At 39.9% G+C, this 22,413-nt stretch overlaps 1 protein-coding gene across 1 annotated transcript in view; it reads right to left on the bottom strand.

Moving 5' to 3' along the window:
- Positions 1–212: 212 nt before the first annotated feature.
- LOC106891815 (dystonin-like) overlaps positions 213–22,413 on the bottom strand; it is a 34,122-nt gene continuing 11,921 nt past the window's right edge. The window contains exons 5-20 of the mRNA XM_014948589.1: positions 22,227–22,373; positions 21,855–22,070; positions 21,521–21,667; positions 20,191–20,424; positions 18,534–18,686; positions 15,952–16,185; positions 15,412–15,693; positions 12,865–13,410; positions 10,624–10,800; positions 4,974–5,097; positions 2,826–3,034; positions 2,238–2,555; positions 1,899–2,065; positions 1,505–1,661; positions 1,113–1,239; positions 213–286 (exon numbers count right to left, since the gene is read on the bottom strand). Coding sequence (XP_014804075.1) covers positions 213–286; positions 1,113–1,239; positions 1,505–1,661; positions 1,899–2,065; positions 2,238–2,555; positions 2,826–3,034; positions 4,974–5,097; positions 10,624–10,800; positions 12,865–13,410; positions 15,412–15,693; positions 15,952–16,185; positions 18,534–18,686; positions 20,191–20,424; positions 21,521–21,667; positions 21,855–22,070; positions 22,227–22,373 — 3,312 coding nt within the window. The remainder of the gene's footprint in view (positions 287–1,112; positions 1,240–1,504; positions 1,662–1,898; positions 2,066–2,237; positions 2,556–2,825; positions 3,035–4,973; positions 5,098–10,623; positions 10,801–12,864; positions 13,411–15,411; positions 15,694–15,951; positions 16,186–18,533; positions 18,687–20,190; positions 20,425–21,520; positions 21,668–21,854; positions 22,071–22,226; positions 22,374–22,413) is intronic.

The following is a 22,413-nucleotide window of genomic DNA, read 5'->3' on the forward strand; positions in this document are numbered from 1 at the left end:
ATATAAGGTTCAAAAATGTCCTTTGAAAGCTTTAAAATTTGAACAAGAATGAAACCAGAGGCAGCTACTACAAAGAGATGTGAAAAAGGAAGTGCTCTACTCTTGCCAAAGAGGTATTCTCAATTGGGGGAGGGAAGTCTCCATCCTCCCAGTCCTTTTCAGATGATTAGTGAAGGCCAACACGTTCAAATTGACTAGTTTTGGAAATAAATTCAAGAACTGACTGAAGTGCTTATCGCTATTAAAAGACCCTTGGTACAACATGCCTTGAACGATGGCTTGGTTTCTGTAAAACAGATTAACACTTAAACACTAGAATGCAGAAAAACATGGAAATAGATTTGCTGTCTTTAAAATCAGATTATTGGTAAAAAGGGTTTAGCTAAAGCTCCAGACTGGAAACACATTTTGGCCCAAGAAAGTCACGCTAGGCTATGGAGCTGCTTCCCTTCCGTGCTGTTGTTCAACTAAAATACTGACTAGCATTAATTATGCTGTCATATTGGGATGATAATGTTTGCCTAGGCTCAATTTTTAGACAAACCATGTCCTTACCACCCTTCTAACAAAAACTCTACAACTCTTGAAAACTTTATGTGTTTGTTTGGGGTCACACAGAGCAGCCTTGTGGCCATGAAAGAAGTCTCTCTGTGCCAGCAAAGGTGTGTGGGTACATCAGGGTTTGCAAAAGAAGGGTTTGCATTTGTCCTGCTTGCAGACTTGGTGGGTGTGTGAAGCACTGAACACCTATCAGAATAAGTCCATTTCTCATTATCTGAACTTTGCTGGGATGAGATGAAGGCAAATGTGACACTATTAATTTTTGTCATTATCTGGGAATCATATAGTGAAGTAACAGCTTGAGGACCTGTTAATCATTTACATCAAAGGGCTCTTCTGCTGTTGGCAGCACAAAGCCATCAGAATGTACTGAATTACTGCAGCAGGGAGTTGAACAACAGTCACAGCAAACAAGGGTCGGAACAGACCTGGCTGACTGACTTCTCACAAGCCATAATGTTCAGAGAGCTATCCACGGGTGAGATATTTTTACCTTTAAGGTTTTAAAAACTCCTGAAATGTTAGGCTTACCTGGTTATACAAATGCATACCTGATTTTGCAACTGCTCTCAGTTTGGCAGGAGAAGTCACAGCAGTGATTAGGTTACACAGCAATGTTCCTCTGCTATTCATTTTCTGCAGTTCAGGTGCTTTTAATGTCCATTCATCTTTTAAAGTCTAGTTAAGAAAAAGAGTAATTTGTCCATTACAAAACTGATTTCAGACATAAGAGATCTAGTGTAGAGAAAGGAATAACCTTTCTATTTGGGAATCCCTTGCAGTATATCCAAACACAGAAAGGAAACAGGAATGTAAATGTAGACTGCAAGCTCCCTAATCCCAATTACTGGGGTTGCTTACCCCTTAAGTTTGTGCTTTTATGTTACTAATAGATGCCCTATTTCCTGCAGCCATATTTCACTTCTCATCTACAATGTCTTACCAATGTGTCTTCCAAAGGTTTCTTTAACTCCTCTGTATTCAGAGAGGGTTGCGCTGCTGGAATTCGTTCTGTTGTCTCTTTTATCCATTTCTTTAGTGATTCTACAAGGAGCTCAAAAGTATCCATTTGTTTCTGACAAGATGATACATCCTCCTCTCTATATAATCAAAGACAACAAAAGAAATTGAGCACTGAATCTCCGTATTCCTTCTGCTACAGAGACATTTCCAAACAGAATCTCTCTTTTATTTTTTTTTTTTTCTTTAATAAAGCCCCCTTCATACTCTGTGATGAACTGCAACCCTTTGAGATTGCATGCAAGAGGGTAACAGTCATCACAACATTCATGTTGTATTATCAGGAAAGGCAGAAACACTTTAATTATTCGACTTACTTTTCCTTTACAGTCTCCTCCACCTCTCTGAATTTCTTTGACAAAGCATTTACTTTTTCTAATACCAATGCTTTATCTCCAGGAAGAGCATGGAATGAAAGTTCTTCAAGAAGCTGCTGCAAAACTTCCAGATCCTTCTTACGTTTTGCCAATTCTACACTGGCTTCCTGCAAAACAGAATTACAGTCCTCCCATTAGACTTCAAAATCACTTGGTTCAAAATTAAATTCTTGATTTTAGCTAGCCAGCCAAAGTTGGGAAACAAGCATGCCTTATTTATTTTTCAGTCATTTACATGAGTTGGACTAGAAATGCACAATTTATACAAATATACAGTACCTGCACATACTGGGACACTTCACTGACATCCTTTCTTGGTGCCTCCGTCTCACCGAGTGCCTGGTTCTTCTCATCTAGAAACGACTGAAGTTTTTCTGACAGACTTTCAAATAACTCCACTTTAGTCTTCAACTCCTCTATTTTAATAAGCTTCTCTTTATGCTTGCGACTTGCTTCAGAAAACCGTCCTGCCAGTTCACTCATTTTAGCCTGCAGTGTGGATGCGGTGGATGGATCTGCCGTCTCCATGAACTTCTTCACTTTTTCATTTATAGCGTTTATACTGCTTTGGCGACCTGCAATGTCTTGTTCTAGCACCTAAAACAAACAAAAACCACTTTGTATTGCTTATAACTAAATTTGAAGAAGTGAAACTGGTCCAAGCAACAAATCAGTACAGTTAGACCATCAGTGTAGCTCTATCTACTTTAGCCACAAAAATCCTTATGCACAGTTTCACTTCATGCAACAGTCCTCTTTACAAAGTCATCTGAATCCATTAAAGGTGCCAAGCTAAGTTGTTTTTAATTCTTTCTTGAAATCTGAATTTTCAAACAAATAATTCTTCTTTCAGAGACTGGTACTTACAATGCTTTTACTAATAATATCCTGAATAGCAGCAGAATTCAAAGGCACTTGATCTTGTTCCTCAAGGCTCTTTTCAACTCCTTCCATCCAATCCAGCATTTCATCCAAACCATCCTGCACGCTCAGGGATCGCGTCAGAGTTACCTGCAGCTTCTCATTCCTTTCATTCACAGACTTGGATAAATTGTCATACCTCTCCACAATATCATCTGAGAAAAAAAAAAAAAGATATTTCAATTTTTTCCTTTAGCCAAATGAAGCTTTTAACTCATTTCACCAGCTCTCCCTAGGTAAGTACGAGTCAAAAATTGCCTACATCAGAACAAAGCAAAACCATCAGCTTTATTCAGTAAAAAACACACAAGCAAAGATCAAAAATCTCCAAATACAGCCAAGGAGCCCACAGGACAAGGGAGCAGCTTCCAGCTGTGCTCCTCAGCTTTTAGAAGCTGCTTCCCATGCAGCTCTAGCTTATGGCAGCTGTTGACTGTTCCCAAGAGATAAAATAGCAGAGTATTAAGACACTTCTACAATTATGTCTCTTATATTACTGTTAGAGCTGAAAGGCTCTTCCAGATGGTTCTGCATTAGACCTTTAACACTTTCCAGATACGCCTCTGGAAGTTATGAGTTTCAAGTACCTCCCATGGAGTTTCACCACCAACTCCAAAGTGGCAAACGCACAGTTGTTTTATTTTGTTTCTCTGCAAGTGACTTAAGAGACTCCAGTGAGAGACAGCTGTGTGATGCTCATGGAGACTCTCCAAACTTCAGACAGCGGTGAACGTCACGCTGTGCTACTTCTCACAACTGATAGGAAAGAGTACTGGGTGTAGGTAGTAAGGTTTTGGTAGTGGCAAGGTTTTTGGCCTCTGTGAGAAGATACAGGATTCCAGACAGCTCTAACTGATCCACCACAGGGCACAGCTGAGCTCCTGGGCCAAGGTGGCAGTGCCTCTGGGAAAACGTGTTTCAGAGATGGGAAAAATACTGCCTGGGACTAGAAGTGAGGGAAAAGAAAGTGTGGAAAAACAGCCCTCCAGAAATGAAGGTCAGAGAAGAAAGAGGAGGAAGAGGTGCTACCAGGCGTTGGAGCACAGCTTCCCCTGAAGCCTGGAGCAGACAACCACACTGCAGCACGTGGAGGACCCCACGCTGGAGGAGGTGGATGTTTCCTGAAGGTAACTCCTGTAGGGAGCCCACGCTGGAGCAAGATTATCCTGAAAGATGTCAAGCCTGTGGAGAGGACCCACGCTGGAGCAGGGCAAAGCAGGAAGAGGAAGCAGGAGCAGAGAGGAGCTGTTATGGACTGACCACTACCACCCATTCCCCATCCACCCCGCACCGCTTGGCGGGGAGGAGGCATGAGCAGGTGGGAAGGAAGGAGTAACAGTGAAAAGTAGTGAAAACAGTGAAAACAGTGAAAAGAAGGAGTAACTGTGAAAAAGAGCAGGGTGGGAGGAAGATGCTGCTTTAATTTGGCTTTGTTTCTCAGTATCAAAACCTATTTTATTTGGCAATAAATGAAACTCAATTTTCCCCAAGTCACGTCTGTCTTGCCCATGACAGCAATTGGTAAGCGGATCTCCCAGCCTTTATCTCAACCCATGGGCTTTTCCATCTTATTTTCTACCCTCATCCTGTTGGGGCAAGGGGGGAGAGAGATCAGATAGGTGGGCATCCTGCAGCCAGCCAAGGTCAACCCATCACAGACAGTTTCTTGAAGCCAGAAGGAAATAATTCCTTGGCTGAGCAAACTTCAAATAATTGCTTGGAAACAGACACTTGGAATCACGTTCCTTGAACCTCAACGTGCTCCTTCCTACTGGAGAATTTTTGATCCTCAGCAAATCACTGTTTGGCACTGCCTATCTGTAACATGAAAATTAAACATAACGCCCATTTCTGGAGAAAAAAAAAAAAAAAAAAAAAAAAGAGAAAGACAGCTTTTAAGTGAAGAGCAGAGGGATCAACGTAGGAGACAGACCAGCAATGAAGTCCCTGTGTTGCAATAGCTTATGACTCAACAAAACACAGAATTCAACAGTGACACAGGAATGTGGAAACTCTGTATTTTGTCTCTTCTGCACGTTCCTGCATGCAGAAACAAGTGATAAAAAGAGGTTTTAAGAAAAGTAAACATTTTACCCAGTGTTTTCTGAATCTCATCTTTGTCCGGTGTCAGCTCTCCCCTTGTATCCAGTAACACTTCAGCAGCTTTTTTCAGTTTTTCTACAGCAATTTGGTGGTTAGACACTTGTCCCTGAAGAACCTGGAAAATTCCACAATTATGAGTTATACTTTTTAATACAGCTACTAGTTACACATGCAAGGCTTGAGACAGCCCACAGAACCTGAATTTAGTGCTGGGAATAAACTAACTCAGTTTGTGACCCCTCCTTAAATAAAAACTTCACCAGTGGCTATGACTGCTGTTGACCTTCTGGCCCTTGTTTTAGTTTATTCACCATCTTTTTTATCTTCTGTTTTACAGTTTTCTCTGAATCAACTGATCTCTTGCATGTAACTTCAAAATGTGTTTTTTGATTCATTTGTTTTTAAAAAAACCACTTGTACAGACTCATATCCTACCCAAAAGAAAAATCAACATATTTTTTTCAACTCAGCATCAGAGAACAATTCAGGGGGAAAAACACACAGTCATCACCAGTAGTTACACATTCACCATCAGTTGGATTGACAAAGGATCAGGCTGATATCGCAGCGTAAACAGGCACAGCTTGGAACAAGCTGATTGCCTTCACAGTTTAGGAACCTCCTGGAGCCAGTGTCACTGCCTTTTGCCCGAGTTTGTCCATTTAACCAAGAAACACAAGTTTAGGAACTAGCCCAACCGTGAGTCGCTCCGGAATCAACAGAGAAAGACAGGAAGGCTGCACCAACTTCGGAAAATGGCTGTCTCCATTAATCATAGAATCACAGAATCATAGAATGGTCCAGGCCGAAAGGGACCTCCAAAGGTCATCTCCCCACAGTCAGCAGGGACACCCCCAACTAGACCAGGTTGCCCAGGGCCTCATCGAGCCTCACCTTGAATATCTCCAGGGAAGGGGCCTCAACCACCTCCCTGGGCAACCTGTTCCAGTGCTCCACCACCCTCACAGTGAAGAACCCTCTCCTAATCTCCAGCCTAAATCTGTTCCCCTCCAGCTTGAAGCCATTGCCCCTCGTCCTGTCACTGCAGGCCTTTCTAAACAGGCTCTCCCCAGCCTTCCTGTAGGCTCCCTTCAGGTACTGGAAGGCTGCCATTAGGTCTCCCCGCAGCCTCCTCTTCTCCAGGCTGAACAACCCCAGCTCCCTCAGCCTGTCCTGGTAGCAGAGGTGCTCCAACCCCCTGATCATCCTCATGGCCCTCCTCTGGACCCTCTCCATCAGGTCCATGTCCTTCTTATATTGAGGGCTCCAGACCTGCACACAGTGTTCCAGGTGAGGTCTCACCAGAGCAGAGTAAAGTGGAAGAATTACCTCTGATGATTTCAGGCCTCTGCGCTAGTGTATATCATCTAGATAATTCTAGATTCACTTGAACTTTATACAAGTCCAAATGAAGGGACCTCTCCTTTATTTTTTGATACACTAACCCAATGAACACATGACTCAAAAGGTAAGGCTATCTGCCCTGCCAGGACGAAGAGGTCACGTCAGCACTCAGCGCCAGTATCCCCAGTACATTGATACACCAGAACATAGGATGTCTTGCTGACCTGCCTGACACCATGAAACTCAGACCCAAAGAGGAACTAGAGAAATATACTCTGCTTGAAGTATATCTACTTGAAGCTACTTTCAAGTACATCTACTTGGAAAAAAAAAGCCAAAAACAAAAAACACCAACAAACAAACCAAAACAACCCAAAGAAAGGTAAAAAAACATACAAGAAAACCTTATACACTGACAGAAAGCAACCAAGCTGATGCCAGAGGCACTGAAGAATATTCTGAAGAACAGTTAATACCCATAAAATGATTAGACCCCACCCTGCTGCCAAGGTCTGTGTCTAGCTGGATTATCAGCTGCATGTGCTGGCTGCAAGGGACAGCTTTAACTTGCAACACCTGACTTCTTCAGAAACGCTCATTGTTTTGCTTTCATTAATTGGCTTGCTTATTGTTCAGCCTCCTGGTTCTTCTCTTCCTTTGAATCTTTTGACACTTTGTACCCTCTCCCTCCTTCCCAGCTCATATTCATTGAGTGCTCTTTTGTGTGGCAAGTAATCCATGGAGGCGTTTCATAAAAGAACCCCAGTACTCACTCCTTTTGTGTTACTTCCATGAAAATTGGCATTATACAGGATATAATTCGTTTTGGCATGAGGAACAAAAAGTTTAAATGAAGCTTCAAATTGTAATTGGTGTTATTCCTATTTTTCTAGTAGCTGGAAGCACAAACATATCTAAATTGTTCCACTGTTAGGAGTTCAAAATTCACACTTTTAATTTTGTTGTCTTACAAGGCACTGCTGCCCAGAGCCATTGACTGTCATTTGTCCACAGCAAACATTTCAGACCTGCATGGATACTCCACATGGCACAGACAAAAAAAGCCAGGAAACGCCTGACCAATAGCCTTGGTCATTAAAAAATAAATAGTTTTGCATTTTAATTACAGTATAGATGATTGAATACGTTTATGAAAATGTACGAGTCAGTTCAAAGACTACAGACTGTATGAAACTTTATGTAACTCACTTTACACTTAGGTTCCTAAAGCCTTCTGTAAACCTACATTTTATGCAATTAACTGGAGTTTTACCTTCACAAGTTCCATCATAACCTGTCTTGCCCCTACTAGGATTTACATAAAGTTGGGGGTTATTCCCTCAGGGTGGGGAAAAAAAAAAACCACACACCAAAAACCCACCAAAATGTCATTTTTCTTTGCAGTGCAAGTTATGTTACATTCAGTCTCTGCAGGGCATATAGTACTGGATACAACAAAGCAGGCACGCAGACCAGTCACACCACACTGTTTGTCCAGTGGGACCCCCTTCCTGATGCAGTGACACACAAATGTGAACAGAAAAAAGAGTCACAGCCAACAAACATCAACGTCTTCTCTATCAGGAACTCGGTCCCAAGCCCTACTCGACAACTAACTGGAGTCAAGGAACCCTTTCTAGGTTCAAAAACTTTCCAGATTTCACCTTCTCATTTGCTAAATGATGTGAAACACATCTTGTTTTCACCACTGCTAATGCCATCTCGGTCCCCCATTTCTTTTTCACCTTAGTGCTTTTCAGGTACCCCCTGGACAGCTGAATTTCACAACTATGAAAGTTGTACGCCCACGTGCAAGGCAAGAATTCCTGCAGCCTCGTGGATTACATTAGATTATCCTGTTTTTCACACCAAAATCAGGACGAAAATACTTCTGCTTTTTAAAGCTTTTCACCTTTGTTTCTTCTAGTTGTCTTTGGAGATTTTTGGGATCTGCTGCAATTGGCTCTGATAGTTGTTTGTTCACGGCTACTTCAGAGGCCTGGAGACCCGACAAAAGTCCGGATGAGGCATCTTCATAATGCTGATATTTATCCACCAGGTCTTTAAGGTTATTTCCAAGGATGCTACACTAAAAGATTAGAAAACAAACAAGCAAATACTGAGGCATTAAACTGTGAGCTGTGTGTCATAGAATCATAGAATCGTCTAGGTTGGAAGGGACCTTCAAGATCATCTGGTCCAACCATCAACCCAACTCTGACCAAAAAACATCACTAAACCATGTCCCCCAGCATCACATCAACCCGTCTTTTGAACACCTCCAGGGATGGTGCCTCAACCACTTCCCTGGGCAGCCCATTCCAAGGCTTGACAATCCTTTCCGGGTAAAATTTTTTCCTAATATCCAATCTGAATGATTTCAGGCCTCTGCGCTAGTGTATATCATCTAGATAATTCTAGATTCACTTGAACTTTATACAAGTCCAAATGAAGGGACCTCTCCTTTATTTTTTGATACACTAACCCAATGAACACATGACTCAAAAGGTAAGGCTATCTGCCCTGCCAGGACGAAGAGGTCACGTCAGCACTCAGCGCCAGTATCCCCAGTACATTGATACACCAGAACATAGGATGTCTTGCTGACCTGCCTGACACCATGAAACTCAGACCCAAAGAGGAACTAGAGAAATATACTCTGCTTGAAGTATATCTACTTGAAGCTACTTTCAAGTACATCTACTTGGAAAAAAAAAGCCAAAAACAAAAAACACCAACAAACAAACCAAAACAACCCAAAGAAAGGTAAAAAAACATACAAGAAAACCTTATACACTGACAGAAAGCAACCAAGCTGATGCCAGAGGCACTGAAGAATATTCTGAAGAACAGTTAATACCCATAAAATGATTAGACCCCACCCTGCTGCCAAGGTCTGTGTCTAGCTGGATTATCAGCTGCATGTGCTGGCTGCAAGGGACAGCTTTAACTTGCAACACCTGACTTCTTCAGAAACGCTCATTGTTTTGCTTTCATTAATTGGCTTGCTTATTGTTCAGCCTCCTGGTTCTTCTCTTCCTTTGAATCTTTTGACACTTTGTACCCTCTCCCTCCTTCCCAGCTCATATTCATTGAGTGCTCTTTTGTGTGGCAAGTAATCCATGGAGGCGTTTCATAAAAGAACCCCAGTACTCACTCCTTTTGTGTTACTTCCATGAAAATTGGCATTATACAGGATATAATTCGTTTTGGCATGAGGAACAAAAAGTTTAAATGAAGCTTCAAATTGTAATTGGTGTTATTCCTATTTTTCTAGTAGCTGGAAGCACAAACATATCTAAATTGTTCCACTGTTAGGAGTTCAAAATTCACACTTTTAATTTTGTTGTCTTACAAGGCACTGCTGCCCAGAGCCATTGACTGTCATTTGTCCACAGCAAACATTTCAGACCTGCATGGATACTCCACATGGCACAGACAAAAAAAGCCAGGAAACGCCTGACCAATAGCCTTGGTCATTAAAAAATAAATAGTTTTGCATTTTAATTACAGTATAGATGATTGAATACGTTTATGAAAATGTACGAGTCAGTTCAAAGACTACAGACTGTATGAAACTTTATGTAACTCACTTTACACTTAGGTTCCTAAAGCCTTCTGTAAACCTACATTTTATGCAATTAACTGGAGTTATACCTTCACAAGTTCCATCATAACCTGTCTTGCCCCTACTAGGATTTACATAAAGTTGGGGGTTATTCCCTCAGGGTGGGAAAAAAAAAAAAAACACACACCAAAAACCCACCAAAATGTCATTTTTCTTTGCAGTGCAAGTTATGTTACATTCAGTCTCTGCAGGGCATATAGTACTGGATACAACAAAGCAGGCACGCAGACCAGTCACACCACACTGTTTGTCCAGTGGGACCCCCTTCCTGATGCAGTGACACACAAATGTGAACAGAAAAAAGAGTCACAGCCAACAAACATCAACGTCTTCTCTATCAGGAACTCGGTCCCAAGCCCTACTCGACAACTAACTGGAGTCAAGGAACCCTTTCTAGGTTCAAAAACTTTCCAGATTTCACCTTCTCATTTGCTAAGTGATGTGAAACACATCTTGTTTTCACCACTGCTAATGCCATCTCGGTCCCCCATTTCTTTTTCACCTTAGTGCTTTTCAGGTACCCCCTGGACAGCTGAATTTCACAACTATGAAAGTTGTACGCCCACGTGCAAGGCAAGAATTCCTGCAGCCTCGTGGATTACATTAGATTATCCTGTTTTTCACACCAAAATCAGGACGAAAATACTTCTGCTTTTTAAAGCTTTTCACCTTTGTTTCTTCTAGTTGTCTTTGGAGATTTTTGGGATCTGCTGCAATTGGCTCTGATAGTTGTTTGTTCACGGCTACTTCAGAGGCCTGGAGACCCGACAAAAGTCCGGATGAGGCATCTTCATAATGCTGATATTTATCCACCAGGTCTTTAAGGTTATTTCCAAGGATGCTACACTAAAAGATTAGAAAACAAACAAGCAAATACTGAGGCATTAAACTGTGAGCTGTGTGTCATAGAATCATAGAATCGTCTAGGTTGGAAGGGACCTTCAAGATCATCTGGTCCAACCATCAACCCAACTCTGACCAAAAAACATCACTAAACCATGTCCCCCAGCATCACATCAACCCGTCTTTTGAACACCTCCAGGGATGGTGCCTCAACCACTTCCCTGGGCAGCCCATTCCAAGGCTTGACAATCCTTTCCGGGTAAAATTTTTTCCTAATATCCAATCTGAACCTGCCCTGGTGCAACTTGAGGCTGTTTCCTCTAGTCCTGTCGCCTGTTCCTTGGGAGAAGAGACCGACCCCCACCTCTCTACACCCTCCTTTCAGGGAGTTGTAGAGAGCAATAAGGTCACACCAGTCTCATCACAATATTTATCAACAGTTACTTTAAATATTTATCCTCTGAACCTTCCATACCCCGTATTTAATTTGCATTTGTATTTACACTGCAGTACATTTACACTCTATTTAATATTTACATTTAGTACTTGGTCTCCATCTGGTGGGCAAACATAGAATGCATTCATTTACATAACCAGTTAACTAAGAACTGACTTTAAGATTCGTCATATGCATGTGTGTGAATATACATTAAAAAAACAAGACAAACAATATGAATACTTATTAAAAGCAGGAAGTTTTACAAAAGGCAAAAAGGTTACAACAAACCCATTTACAGCTGGGAAGATCTCAGAAACTGTGGGAGATCTCAACTTTTAAAGTCTGTCCTTCGAGACTCCATTTAATAAGAAAAGTCTACTTTGTGTTGGGTTTGCTCTGCGTATTTATGGTCCAATATTTAAAACATGTCTATAACATGTCTATTACATCTGTGCTAAATGTATATATGGAAAGGATAGAATTTGGCAAGCGGACAAATCTGAGACCTCAAATCAAGCTGCTGTCATAGGATTTTTATGTGCATAAAAGAAAGACACATAAATGCTCTGAAAATTTTGTGATGAAATTTTTACATTCACACTCAAACAAATCCCATCAATCCACCGGAGGAAACGTAACACATTCATACAAGCTTTTAGCTTCACTGCTCACGTAAGTTAAGCAGGAATATGAAAATGAGCTTCTATGAATGGAGAATCTTCTTCACAAACTGTTTCAGAGAACAGGGTTTACAATGGGTTTGTAATCAAGCAATCAAATACCTGTCTTTATAGAACTTCTGAGCAAGAAAACATTAAAGAAATTAATATCCCCAAAGGTGGCAACCACTGCAGGCCAACACCGTATCAGTGGACACTAAGGCTCCACTAAGGAGTCTGAACCTATGGTCTTAGAAAATTGTACAAGGGCACAGTCAAAGGATACTGAGCAGCAGCTCCTACATGGTTCAAATAATAATTACCTCAAGTTTACAATTGCAGAAGATTAACAATATTGAACAACACTTGCATGCCTAGTGCTATCAACTAAGGTCACACTGGGGACAAACTACTTCAGGATACAAATCGAACTGACATCTTGAATGTTAATCTTGGCATAGTCTCTCTCTATACTCATTTTATTAGTAGGAAGCCAAGTAAATAAGCAGTTGTGGGAAATATCCCAAGGAAGATAAAGAAATATTAATGACCTAGAAGTATTACAATTTCTTTCCACCCCAAAATGTTACTGCAGCATCACGTGCTGTCATAAACTCAAAGAGTCTGTTTAAGGCTGGAAAGAACAACGTGGAAATCTGGTCTGATTTCTCCTTCAGAACACAAGGTAAAAGGTTTCATCCATTCAGGCTCAAGTAGTCTGGCACTTGAGCAGGTTTTCCAGAAAAGATCTTGTTCTGTTATCTAACTTTAAGAAGCAAAGAATGTACAACTTCCCACAGTATTTGTTTTATCAGCACACTTGAGCAGGTTTTCCAGAAAAGCACCTTGTTCTGTTATCTAACTTCAAGAGGCAAAGGATTTACAACTTCCCACAGTATTTGTTTTATCAGCTAACCCCTTTTTATACTGACTGCCAAATCAATTACCATACTAAGTAATAAAACTTACCTTTGTATAGAGAGATTTGAAACGATTTGAAGCAACATCCAGTTTATTCTGCACTTCAGCGTACGTCGCCGAAGTATCGATACCGTCTTTGTCAACCTTCACCCCATCTCTTTTGCTACATGACCTTGCAGCATCTAAAACTCTTTGTCCAGAAATCGTAATATACCGTAAATCACCTTTGTGAGATATAACATCTTCCGAAAAACTCTTCTGCCTTTTCAGTTTGACCATAATACCGCTGAAATCAGAGGCACCTGCTTCCAAATTGTCCAATTCTTGCTCTGCCTGCTGCAGCCAGGTTTCAAATTCACTATAGTCTGCATCGAATTTCTCAAGTTCTTCTCTTAGAGAATGAGTCAACTTCATTTTCCGTTCCGACTCAGCCAAAGCAGTCTCATACTGAGCCTTCAGCTCTTTCATGTTCCTTTGCATCTTGTCTTTTTCTTCTGGGGAAAGGTAGTGGCCTTGCTTCTCAAGCAGTGCCTGAGCAGACTGGGTTGCTATTATGACAGCCTGCTGCTGGGAAATTATTTTCTCATGTTGAGCCTACCAAAAAAAAAAAAAAACAAAACCAAAAAAACAACAAAAACATTATCACCAGCAGCTTCTCAGATGGTTCCAATCAGACCATTATTGTCTTGAAACCTCTACTGAATTCTGCCTAGAAACAACAAGGAAAACAAAGGCTCTCAAAAAGATAAAAAGCTTTTCTAATTTTCATATTATGTATTAAAAAATGTTTTGTGAATAATTTAAGTGAGAGCATGACTCCTCATCTTCATATTTCTGTGCACTTTCAAAATTTTACACAACATCCAATGGTTAATTTTAGGCAGATACACAGGCCATGACCAAAAGGGAGTCTTCAAATATCCCTGGAAGTCTGAATCTCATATGAACACCATGCTGTACTTCTAAAAAACAACTCTGTATAGTAAAGCTAGACATTATCAATCTCTTTACATTTTTTTCCTAAAAATTGTTTGCTTATTACTTAATATTTAGGGTAGAGTGCTTAGTGTAATCAAAATTTTCTTTATCTCTTGTCTCACAACAGGATTTATCACATAAAATTTCAAAGGTAGGCCACTTTCCAAATCAAATTTGTTCCATTTTCTTTTACATATATTGTAGCTGCCATTTCAGACAAACAGACCAAAAGGAGTGAAAGCATCAAACATTAAAAGGACAGATACTTTCTTCCTATATTTAATGAACAAACATTATATTTTTTTTTAATTTCATTTTTCAGTTTCAAGAGCAGTGATTCTTATCAAATATACTTGGACATAAAACAGGTCCGTTCAACTTTAAAAACTGAGACACAATTTACACATGTAAATTGTTTCAATCTCATAAAAAACAGTAAGTCATAGGAACTAGAACTATATGTCAATTGAAAACCTTATTTCGGGTACATTCTTTAAAAAAATCTCCATTCTTGAAGATCTTTTATTCCTATGAAAAATAGCTATGTAAAATAGACCGGTATGCTTTTCTTCCATGAGTACAGTGGGCAATTATCGTGGAGGCATTAGGTTCAGAAAAGAACAAAGATGTGGAAGTAAAAACTAAATTATTTCATTTTTTTAGGTTGAGGTTGTTTTTAATAATAATAATAAAGGAAATGCAAAATAGTATCAGCTATTGACATAATCATTTTCATCAGCATGTCCACCAAACCACAGCTGAAAGTTCTTGGTTGCCCAACTGTAAGTCAACAAAAGTCATACAACAAAGTTCGTATTATTTTAAATTATTAATCAGCTATTGGCATAATAATTTTCATCAGCATGTCCACCAAACCACAGCTGAAAGTTCTTGGTTGCCCAACTGTAAGTCAACAAAAGTCATAAAACAAAGTTCGTATTATTTTAAATTATTAAAATCATCTTACCTGGAAAATCTATTTTTAAAATGCTGTGCTGTGGTTTTATGTAACTCATTCTTGTGAAAGCCTTCAAATAGTGCTTTGCCCACGTGTTAAAGTTCTAGGGAATGAAGACTGTAATTCCAGCAAACTATTATTTGCAGCTGTTTGTAATCTGTTCACAGGGAACTGCTGGGGGTTGAATCATTTGGCTATTACAGAGACTTTGGAAAAAGTCACATAAAAGCTATGACCTTATGTTGCTGCTTTTTGCATTTTACTTACCTGCATTAATTTATCACTATAAGAATTAAGAAGAGGCTCATCATCAGGGTTCTTAATGTTTACTTTGTAGAGTAGGGGGGTTTTTTTCTTTTTTTTTTTTTTTTACTGTCAGGGTTCTTAATATTTACCTTGTAGAGCATGGGGTTTTTTTCTTATTTTTTTTTCTTAAACAGTGAAAAAGTGACAAATGGGCAATACATTCTAACTACTGAAATTCCTGCAGTGACAAATTGGCAATACATTCTAACTACTGAAATTCCTGCCACCGTGTATCACTAACTCCCTAGTGCCTGTTCCAAAGTCTCTGACAGAAAGGATGAGATTGAATTCACTCACATTGTGAGGACTGACACACTTAGCACCTAAATGTGGAATAAACTCAGTACCGGTACCTTGACTTTCTGATACTGCTGGTTCAGATTATCTTCTGTGCTTCTTACTAGTCCATCCACCTCAGTTCCAAAGCCTTGCTGAATTTCCAGCAGATTCCCATTGACATCATCCTCCTCTCCTTCCAAACACTTCCCATCTCCCTCTTCAAAGTGTGTTCCATTCTGTTCTATCACTTGCTCAAACTTCCGGCCGTGCTCCGCTTCTTTATCCACATTTGATAACCAATCCAAGAGGTTTTCTATTGTATTTTTACTTTCTTCCAGCTGTTCTATGGCTGCAACCTACATTGAAAGTTCACAGTTTGAGTTTAGAAATCTTCTTCAGGCACAACAAAATACTATATGCAAACAGACCCTTTAAAATACACTAACATTAAACATTTTTGATTGACATATACATTGCTGTTTATTTTATAGATTAGTCACCCAAATTAAATATGATTTTAATCTCTCCAGAGGGTATTAATAATAAGTTGCAAGACTAATCCTGTAAGACACATTAGAAGTTTGAATAAAGGTATGAAATGGTTGCCTAAAAACCTTTTCTGTTTCCTGCTTAATTGCTGTTGTCATAGCTTTATCCAGTTCCTTTTTGGACTCTTCTGCCTTCTGGCTAAGGAGCAAACACTTTGTCTTAGCTTCATTCAGTTTCTGCTCAAGAATAGTCTTATCTTCTTGTGACAACTTTTCTCCACTCTCTTTCAAGAAGCTTTCAGTGTTTTTCACAATCTCTGCCAGTGTCTGGGCGCTCGTTCTCATGTCTTTCTGTATCTCCTTTTGAGAAAAAAGAAAACAAATAGAAGTTAGTTATTCACCAGATCTTCCCTATTAACTCTTGGATCTATCTCTGTTGTAGGGGTAAGCACAACACTGGTCCCTTTTAAATTGGGAGAGTACACAATACATCACTAAATTGCAGGCAGGATTATTAAGAAAATAAAATCAATTTAACACCTGACATTGTTGCTGCAGCTTAATATGTCCTTTTTTAAAAAAAAAATGCAAGTCTGTTGGCTTACACTCCTATTCAGACTGAGGCTGCTTTTTTCCTTTGTTTAGTAGCTCAAACATTGTATTTCCATGTACACAGAAGAGAACACACCTTATTTTTTAGATCTCAAGAGATACAAGTAAATCTGCTACGCTGTAGTCAGTAGGGTGAGTCTCCTGACAAATTCTATTCCATTACTATCCTAACAAAGCTGCGGAAAACGAGGGCACTGAATAAAAGTCAGTCAACTACAAGTTTCTTTCTCAGGGAGGAGTTTTTTCTTGGGTTTGTTCAGGCGAGAAACGCCATAAGAATATTTTTCTTTAATTATAATCAATCATCGTATTTCGATCTCCAAAGAATGTTTAAGTCCATTAAATTTCATGGAGGACAGACGTTTACTTTTAGTTCATCCAAGGCAGTTTGCCTCATCCTGTGATAGTCAGATAGAAAAAATCTGCCTCCCAGTCATCTCAGGGGAGCTTTAATTATAACAATGATTATGCTGTTGAATACATTCATTCAGTTACTGAAATAATTTAGTTGTTTTTTCTTTATATGCAGTGAACACCCGTGAAGCTGTAAGACAAAACATTTGATTCTCATTCTAGACTACAGATTTTTCAGCAATTATAGAATATAGTTTGGCAGCTAAAATTGCAGCTTAACGCTTCAGCAGGTATGTTAGAAAGATTTTGCTGGGGACACTGTATAAGATAAGATTCTCCTCCTCTGAAAAAGATCTCCGTGCTCCCTTTCAAGCAGCTCAGTAAGGATGAAAGCTCTGACTCCATCTATAAGAGACTTTTTAAAGCCCTGTTCCCCTCCTGAAACAGACTTCTACGATGGTGCCTACAAGAAATCAGTCAGCAAACAACACGTAGTCTGCTTGGCAGTCACAAAGTGCTGAGGGAGAAGACCCCAAGCAGATGCTGGATCAGTTCTTCACACCCATTTAAGTTCTATTTAGGCCATAAATTCTTAAGACAGGGAAGCAACACTAAGAGGTACCTCAGGGGTGTCTCTATGTTTCCACTCACTATAAGGAAAACTTTGACAAACTAGATGTGTTGTTGTGAAGATAAGTAAAGCAAGGCAAGGTCAATAAGGACATTTGTGCCTTTACAGGTAATTAAACCAGATTTGGAGTTCTACAGTACAGTAAACTACTACTAGGAGGAGGAGGAAGAAGGGTACCAAGTCATTCAGTCCTTCAACTGTCATAAGCTCACTCATTTCACGCCCATTTAAGTTCCATTTAGGCCATAAATTCTTAAGACAGGTAAGCAACACTAAGAGGTACCTCAGGGGTGTCTCTATCTTTCCACTCACTGTAAGGAAAACTTTGACAAACTAGATATGTTGCTTTGAAGATAAGTAAAGCAAGGCAAGGTCAATAAGGACATTTTATGCCTTTACAGGTAACTAAACCGGATTTGGAGCTCTACAGTACAGTAAACTACTACGAGGAGGAGGAGGAAGAAGAGTACCAAGTCATTCAGTCCTTCAACTGTCATAAACTCACTCACTCAGCACAGAGTAAAAGCTTATAGGTGACAGGACACAGCTGAAAAGCAGGGTCTCAAAAGGAAAATCAGCAAACTGAAAGGGCTGTTTCGTGAGGCCACCAGGGAGATAGCAAGCAACACCAGAAAAACCAGAATTCCAACCAAAGCAATAGCGAGGCGATAGAAAGCCTCGGGCAAGAGAAAGCCTGGCAGCAAAATTCTTCAAAATACTGTGAACAGAAATAAGCGATCCCCAATACAGTCAAAAAGGCTGGTTAAATGATTTTAGAGTAATCCACAAGTGTCATTTTATCACACCTGACAGGAACAACCTTAAGGTAATACACAATAAATTTCATGGCTGCTCCAAGAATGTTTCTGGAAGTCCACAGAGCAAATCCCCTCTTCTACTGCCTCTAGCTCCGACGGGTCTTTCCTCCCACAGGCACACAATGCAGTGTATTCAGTTTAAATGCACACCATTGAGCCTTTACTTTTGGTAGGTCAAACAAATCTATTTTCCTCTCCTCTCACATGACAGCCTTGTTATTCAACAAAAGAGTCCAGTCATTCCCCCCCTGCCCTCCATCTTCTTTAGCTGCTCGGAGGGGAACCGTGCGTACCTCCTGTTTGGTCTGGTATTGTTCCAGCTCAGCCTTGCTGTCTATGATAACAAGAGACTCTTGCTGTCCAATGAGTCGATTTTCAGTCTGCGTGAGCAAATCACAGATTTCCTGCAGCTTCTCTTTGCATTCCTGCTGCCGTTCAGCCACATCCTACATTAGAGCCAAACACAATCCAACGATAAAACAAAACCGTCCTCGCTTCAGGAGCTAACACATACTCAAATAGAAATCACCCTCCAACATCAATATTGCAAAGCAATCCCTGTAAAGTATGCTGTAAACATGATATAGCAGTGGTACACAGAGCAAGGTGAAGGTACAGAAGTGATGGATAAACCTCAAATACGTTGTAAGCAAAAGAGACCATGTTTGATGGAACTGCCGCCTAGGAGTCTGGCCATGCACACAGGGGAGAGGTGGAATCTCCAGACAGCAGGAGGGAAAATCCAGGCTCGTAACGGCTTGAAACCTGTGATAAACGTTATTAATTCTGAAAAAAGGACATCAAAACAGAGGTTAGTTGTGATTGCGAGTTAGCTCTTTTTGGTATGCAATACATGTTACCTGAGTAGGAAGTGTTGACCTTTTAAGCAGCAAAAAAGAACAGAACATGCAAGCTCGTTACTAAGTCCTAGAAATATTATCTGTGCCTTTCCTTTACTCACTTTTATGTTTCTTTCACAAAGTATGGTGGAAACAAACATTCTTAAAATGACAAAATACTAAGTCTTCAGAATGCTAAAACACCTTTGTTCTTAAAATGACAAAATACTACTAAGTCTTCAGAATGCTAAAACACCTTTCATTGTGCACAAACTGGGCCCTGAGGTGGTGATTCTGAGTCTTAACAATTCTTCTATGAGAGAAGAGGAGATGCGGTTACACTGCAGCATCTCATCAGCATCTCTGATTCCCAAAGGCCTCATCAGCATCTTTGACTCCCCAAAGACTCAACCTGTGACTCTACAAAGTTGTAGAGTCCATAAGTAGTTGGCTTATGCTGGCCAACTGCAGGCAGGCCACCTGAAGAGGTAACTGTCCCACCTTGACCCATAGCTTTCCCAGTGCCCATGCCTAAAATTGCAAATATCTTAGCTGATTTAGTCATATGTCTGTCCCTCTTACTTGTCTCTGTCAAACTAACAAGGATTTAAACAAATCTGATTCTTTGACTACAAAGACCTAGAAAAAAGGTGACATCAGCAGACCTGGCAAACCAGAGGAGGAGAAAGTCTTCAGCAGGACAGAAGTGATGAGCAATGGTGCGACAGCAAATTCATTGATCTATACAGCTGAAGCCAGAAGAGCTCACTGCTTTACTGCTAGAGCTGCTAAACAAACACCACCTGTGAAAAACCTCATGTAAAATTTCTCTTATTGCTAGAAGAAGCAGACCTGGTCACCTCAGGCTGTCCAGATTCTAATGCTCAAAACTGTGTCTGTCCATAATTTAATATCCTGTTTCTGAGACGGTACCAAGGAAAGCCCAAAATTATAATTCACCAAACCTGATCAATACCATCTTTGTAGAACTACGAATGTAGCTGTAGGAAAACCAAGAAGCTAGGAATACACTTAATAGTGCATGCTGGCATTAAAATTCCTCATCCAGAGACAAAACCCCCTCGGCACACATTTATACAGAAAGGCAAACCTTCTGATCACCCAGTTCTTGCGCTGCCTGTAACCGAGTCTCTAAATTTTCCACCCGAGATGTTATTGCTTCCTGTACTTCCTGAAAAGGTTTCTGGGTGGCATTTAAGAGCCTCAGCAGCTGTTTGCTCTGATTAGGAGAAAGATCTTGGGCATGTTCAGAAATGAAAAACTGAACGTCAAACGCAGCGGACTCCAGTTGGGTTTTTTCAGAGCCGAGCTCCGCAGCACTGCTCTGCAAAAGGGGAGAAGGAAATCATTACCAATGAAGACAAATTCAGTACAAATAAAACACAAGTATCACCACCCTCCGCATTTAGCTCCCATCCCAAAGTGCTTTTGGGAGCCAGTTTAGCCACAGTAAATCAAAACTCTCCGTCAGAATCATTCTGACACATTCAGATACAACATCTGAATTTGTGCACAGTTTGCCCCTGGGACATCCATGTCCAAGCAATAAAGAGATGACCTTGAACATCTCTATCTATTTGCTCTCTCATGGATGTCTGAGAACTGGCTTCAACTCTGGAAGACTTCTGGCAGGTTAGTCTAGGTCTGAAGACCCAGAAATGTTAAAATATTTCCTTGAAAGCATTCCTATTCTTAACTCCACAGTGAGAAGCCCCATTTTCAGCAGTGTGGCAAATCCTGCCCACAGCTATTCACTGTACCAGCACTGTAAAGTTACCGTGCATACTGCAATCCTATTAAAGCACACTAAAATAATGTCATTTTTATCATTCATACATACAGACCTGCAGGAACTTCACTAAAAACTGGGTCTGATTTGTTTTTCATGACTCATCTCACGGAGCGTGTAATGAAGAGGCTTAAAGTTCAGTAAAGATTTTGGATCTTATGCATAAAAATCCAATTTTAATTACTGAAATATTTATATTATAAATTACATTTCCAAAAGGGGTCAGCTTTATTGCAACAAACATAAGCAGAACCAATAGCTTTCTTAGTGAGCCAAACTCCATCAAAAATTTTTTCGTGATAAAAAGCAAATCAACAAGATTTTTTTTTACTGGATTATCAAGTAGTTGTCTTCCTAAGTAATTAATATTGCAACAAATATAAGAAGAACCAATAGCTTTCTCAGTGAACCTCTGAGGTCCCCTCCAACCACTACGATTCTGTGATAAAAAGCAAATCGACAAGATTTTTTTTTACTGCATTATCAAGTAGTTGTCTTCCTAAGTAATTAGTTCTAGCTGTCTATTTAAGCAATAGAGGTTAGTCAGCAGGTTTATAAAACCCAGCTAATAATTCATAGTAAGTAGTAATATTTGTCAGAAGCACCAACACCTGCCACAAAGGATACTTACTTTAAGTATCTGTAAACTTTTCTTCATCTCTTCTATATCATTAGTATTCGCTATGAACTCATTCACAATTTTACTCTTTTCTGTGATCCAGTCTGAAAATCTCTGCAGTTTGCTTAAAAGTTGCTGGTGTACTGCTCCAAGCTTAGACTAGAAAGGGAAATTATATATTTATTTATGATCCTGGAGTCTGGTCACATCCTCTATCCCATTAAATAAAACCACGTATGCATTTTTATATTAAGATAAAACAAAATAAAGCAAAACCAAACCCTTCTTTTTAGCTGAGTTATCTTGAAGAAAACCAAGGTTAAAACGTACGCTGATAAAAACATACCATTTCTGAGTCAACAGCACAGACAATTTGCTTTGCTCGTTTTGAAGATGTATCACAGACCACCAAAAATGCTTCCTGTGAACAGTCATAGCTTGTCTTCAACTCTTGGAGTTTCTCTTCAGGAATATCCCTGTGACAAAACTTTAAAAACTCTTCTGTCGACTTCAGGTCATTTTTTAGGATAATTGCAAAGGTAGCCAGTCTTGATTCAAATGACTACAAAGAGAATATATATAAAATGCATTAAGCTACTGAGCTAGAAAGACATTTAAACCTGAATTACTTTAATTATATTTGAAATCTCTCTTTTTTTTTTCTCAAAGGGCTTTTCCTAGCAAGCACCCCCAAAGTACAAGCATAAAGAGCACTTACCTCTAGTTGTTTCAGTTCATCTTTTAGTAGTTCCAGGTTATTGCTAACAGGCTGCTGGCTATCGAGGTGGCTTCTCATATCCTGCAGCGCTGCCAAATGGCCTCGCATTTTCTCTGTTAACTTTAAGCACTGCTGTACTCCATCGACCTGCAAATGGGTTTGAGTCAACGGCACAGACAATTTGCTT

This window comes from Calidris pugnax, unplaced genomic scaffold, assembly GCF_001431845.1.
Source record: "Calidris pugnax isolate Ruff unplaced genomic scaffold, ASM143184v1 scaffold163, whole genome shotgun sequence".
Classification (NCBI taxonomy): Eukaryota; Metazoa; Chordata; class Aves; order Charadriiformes; family Scolopacidae; genus Calidris; species Calidris pugnax.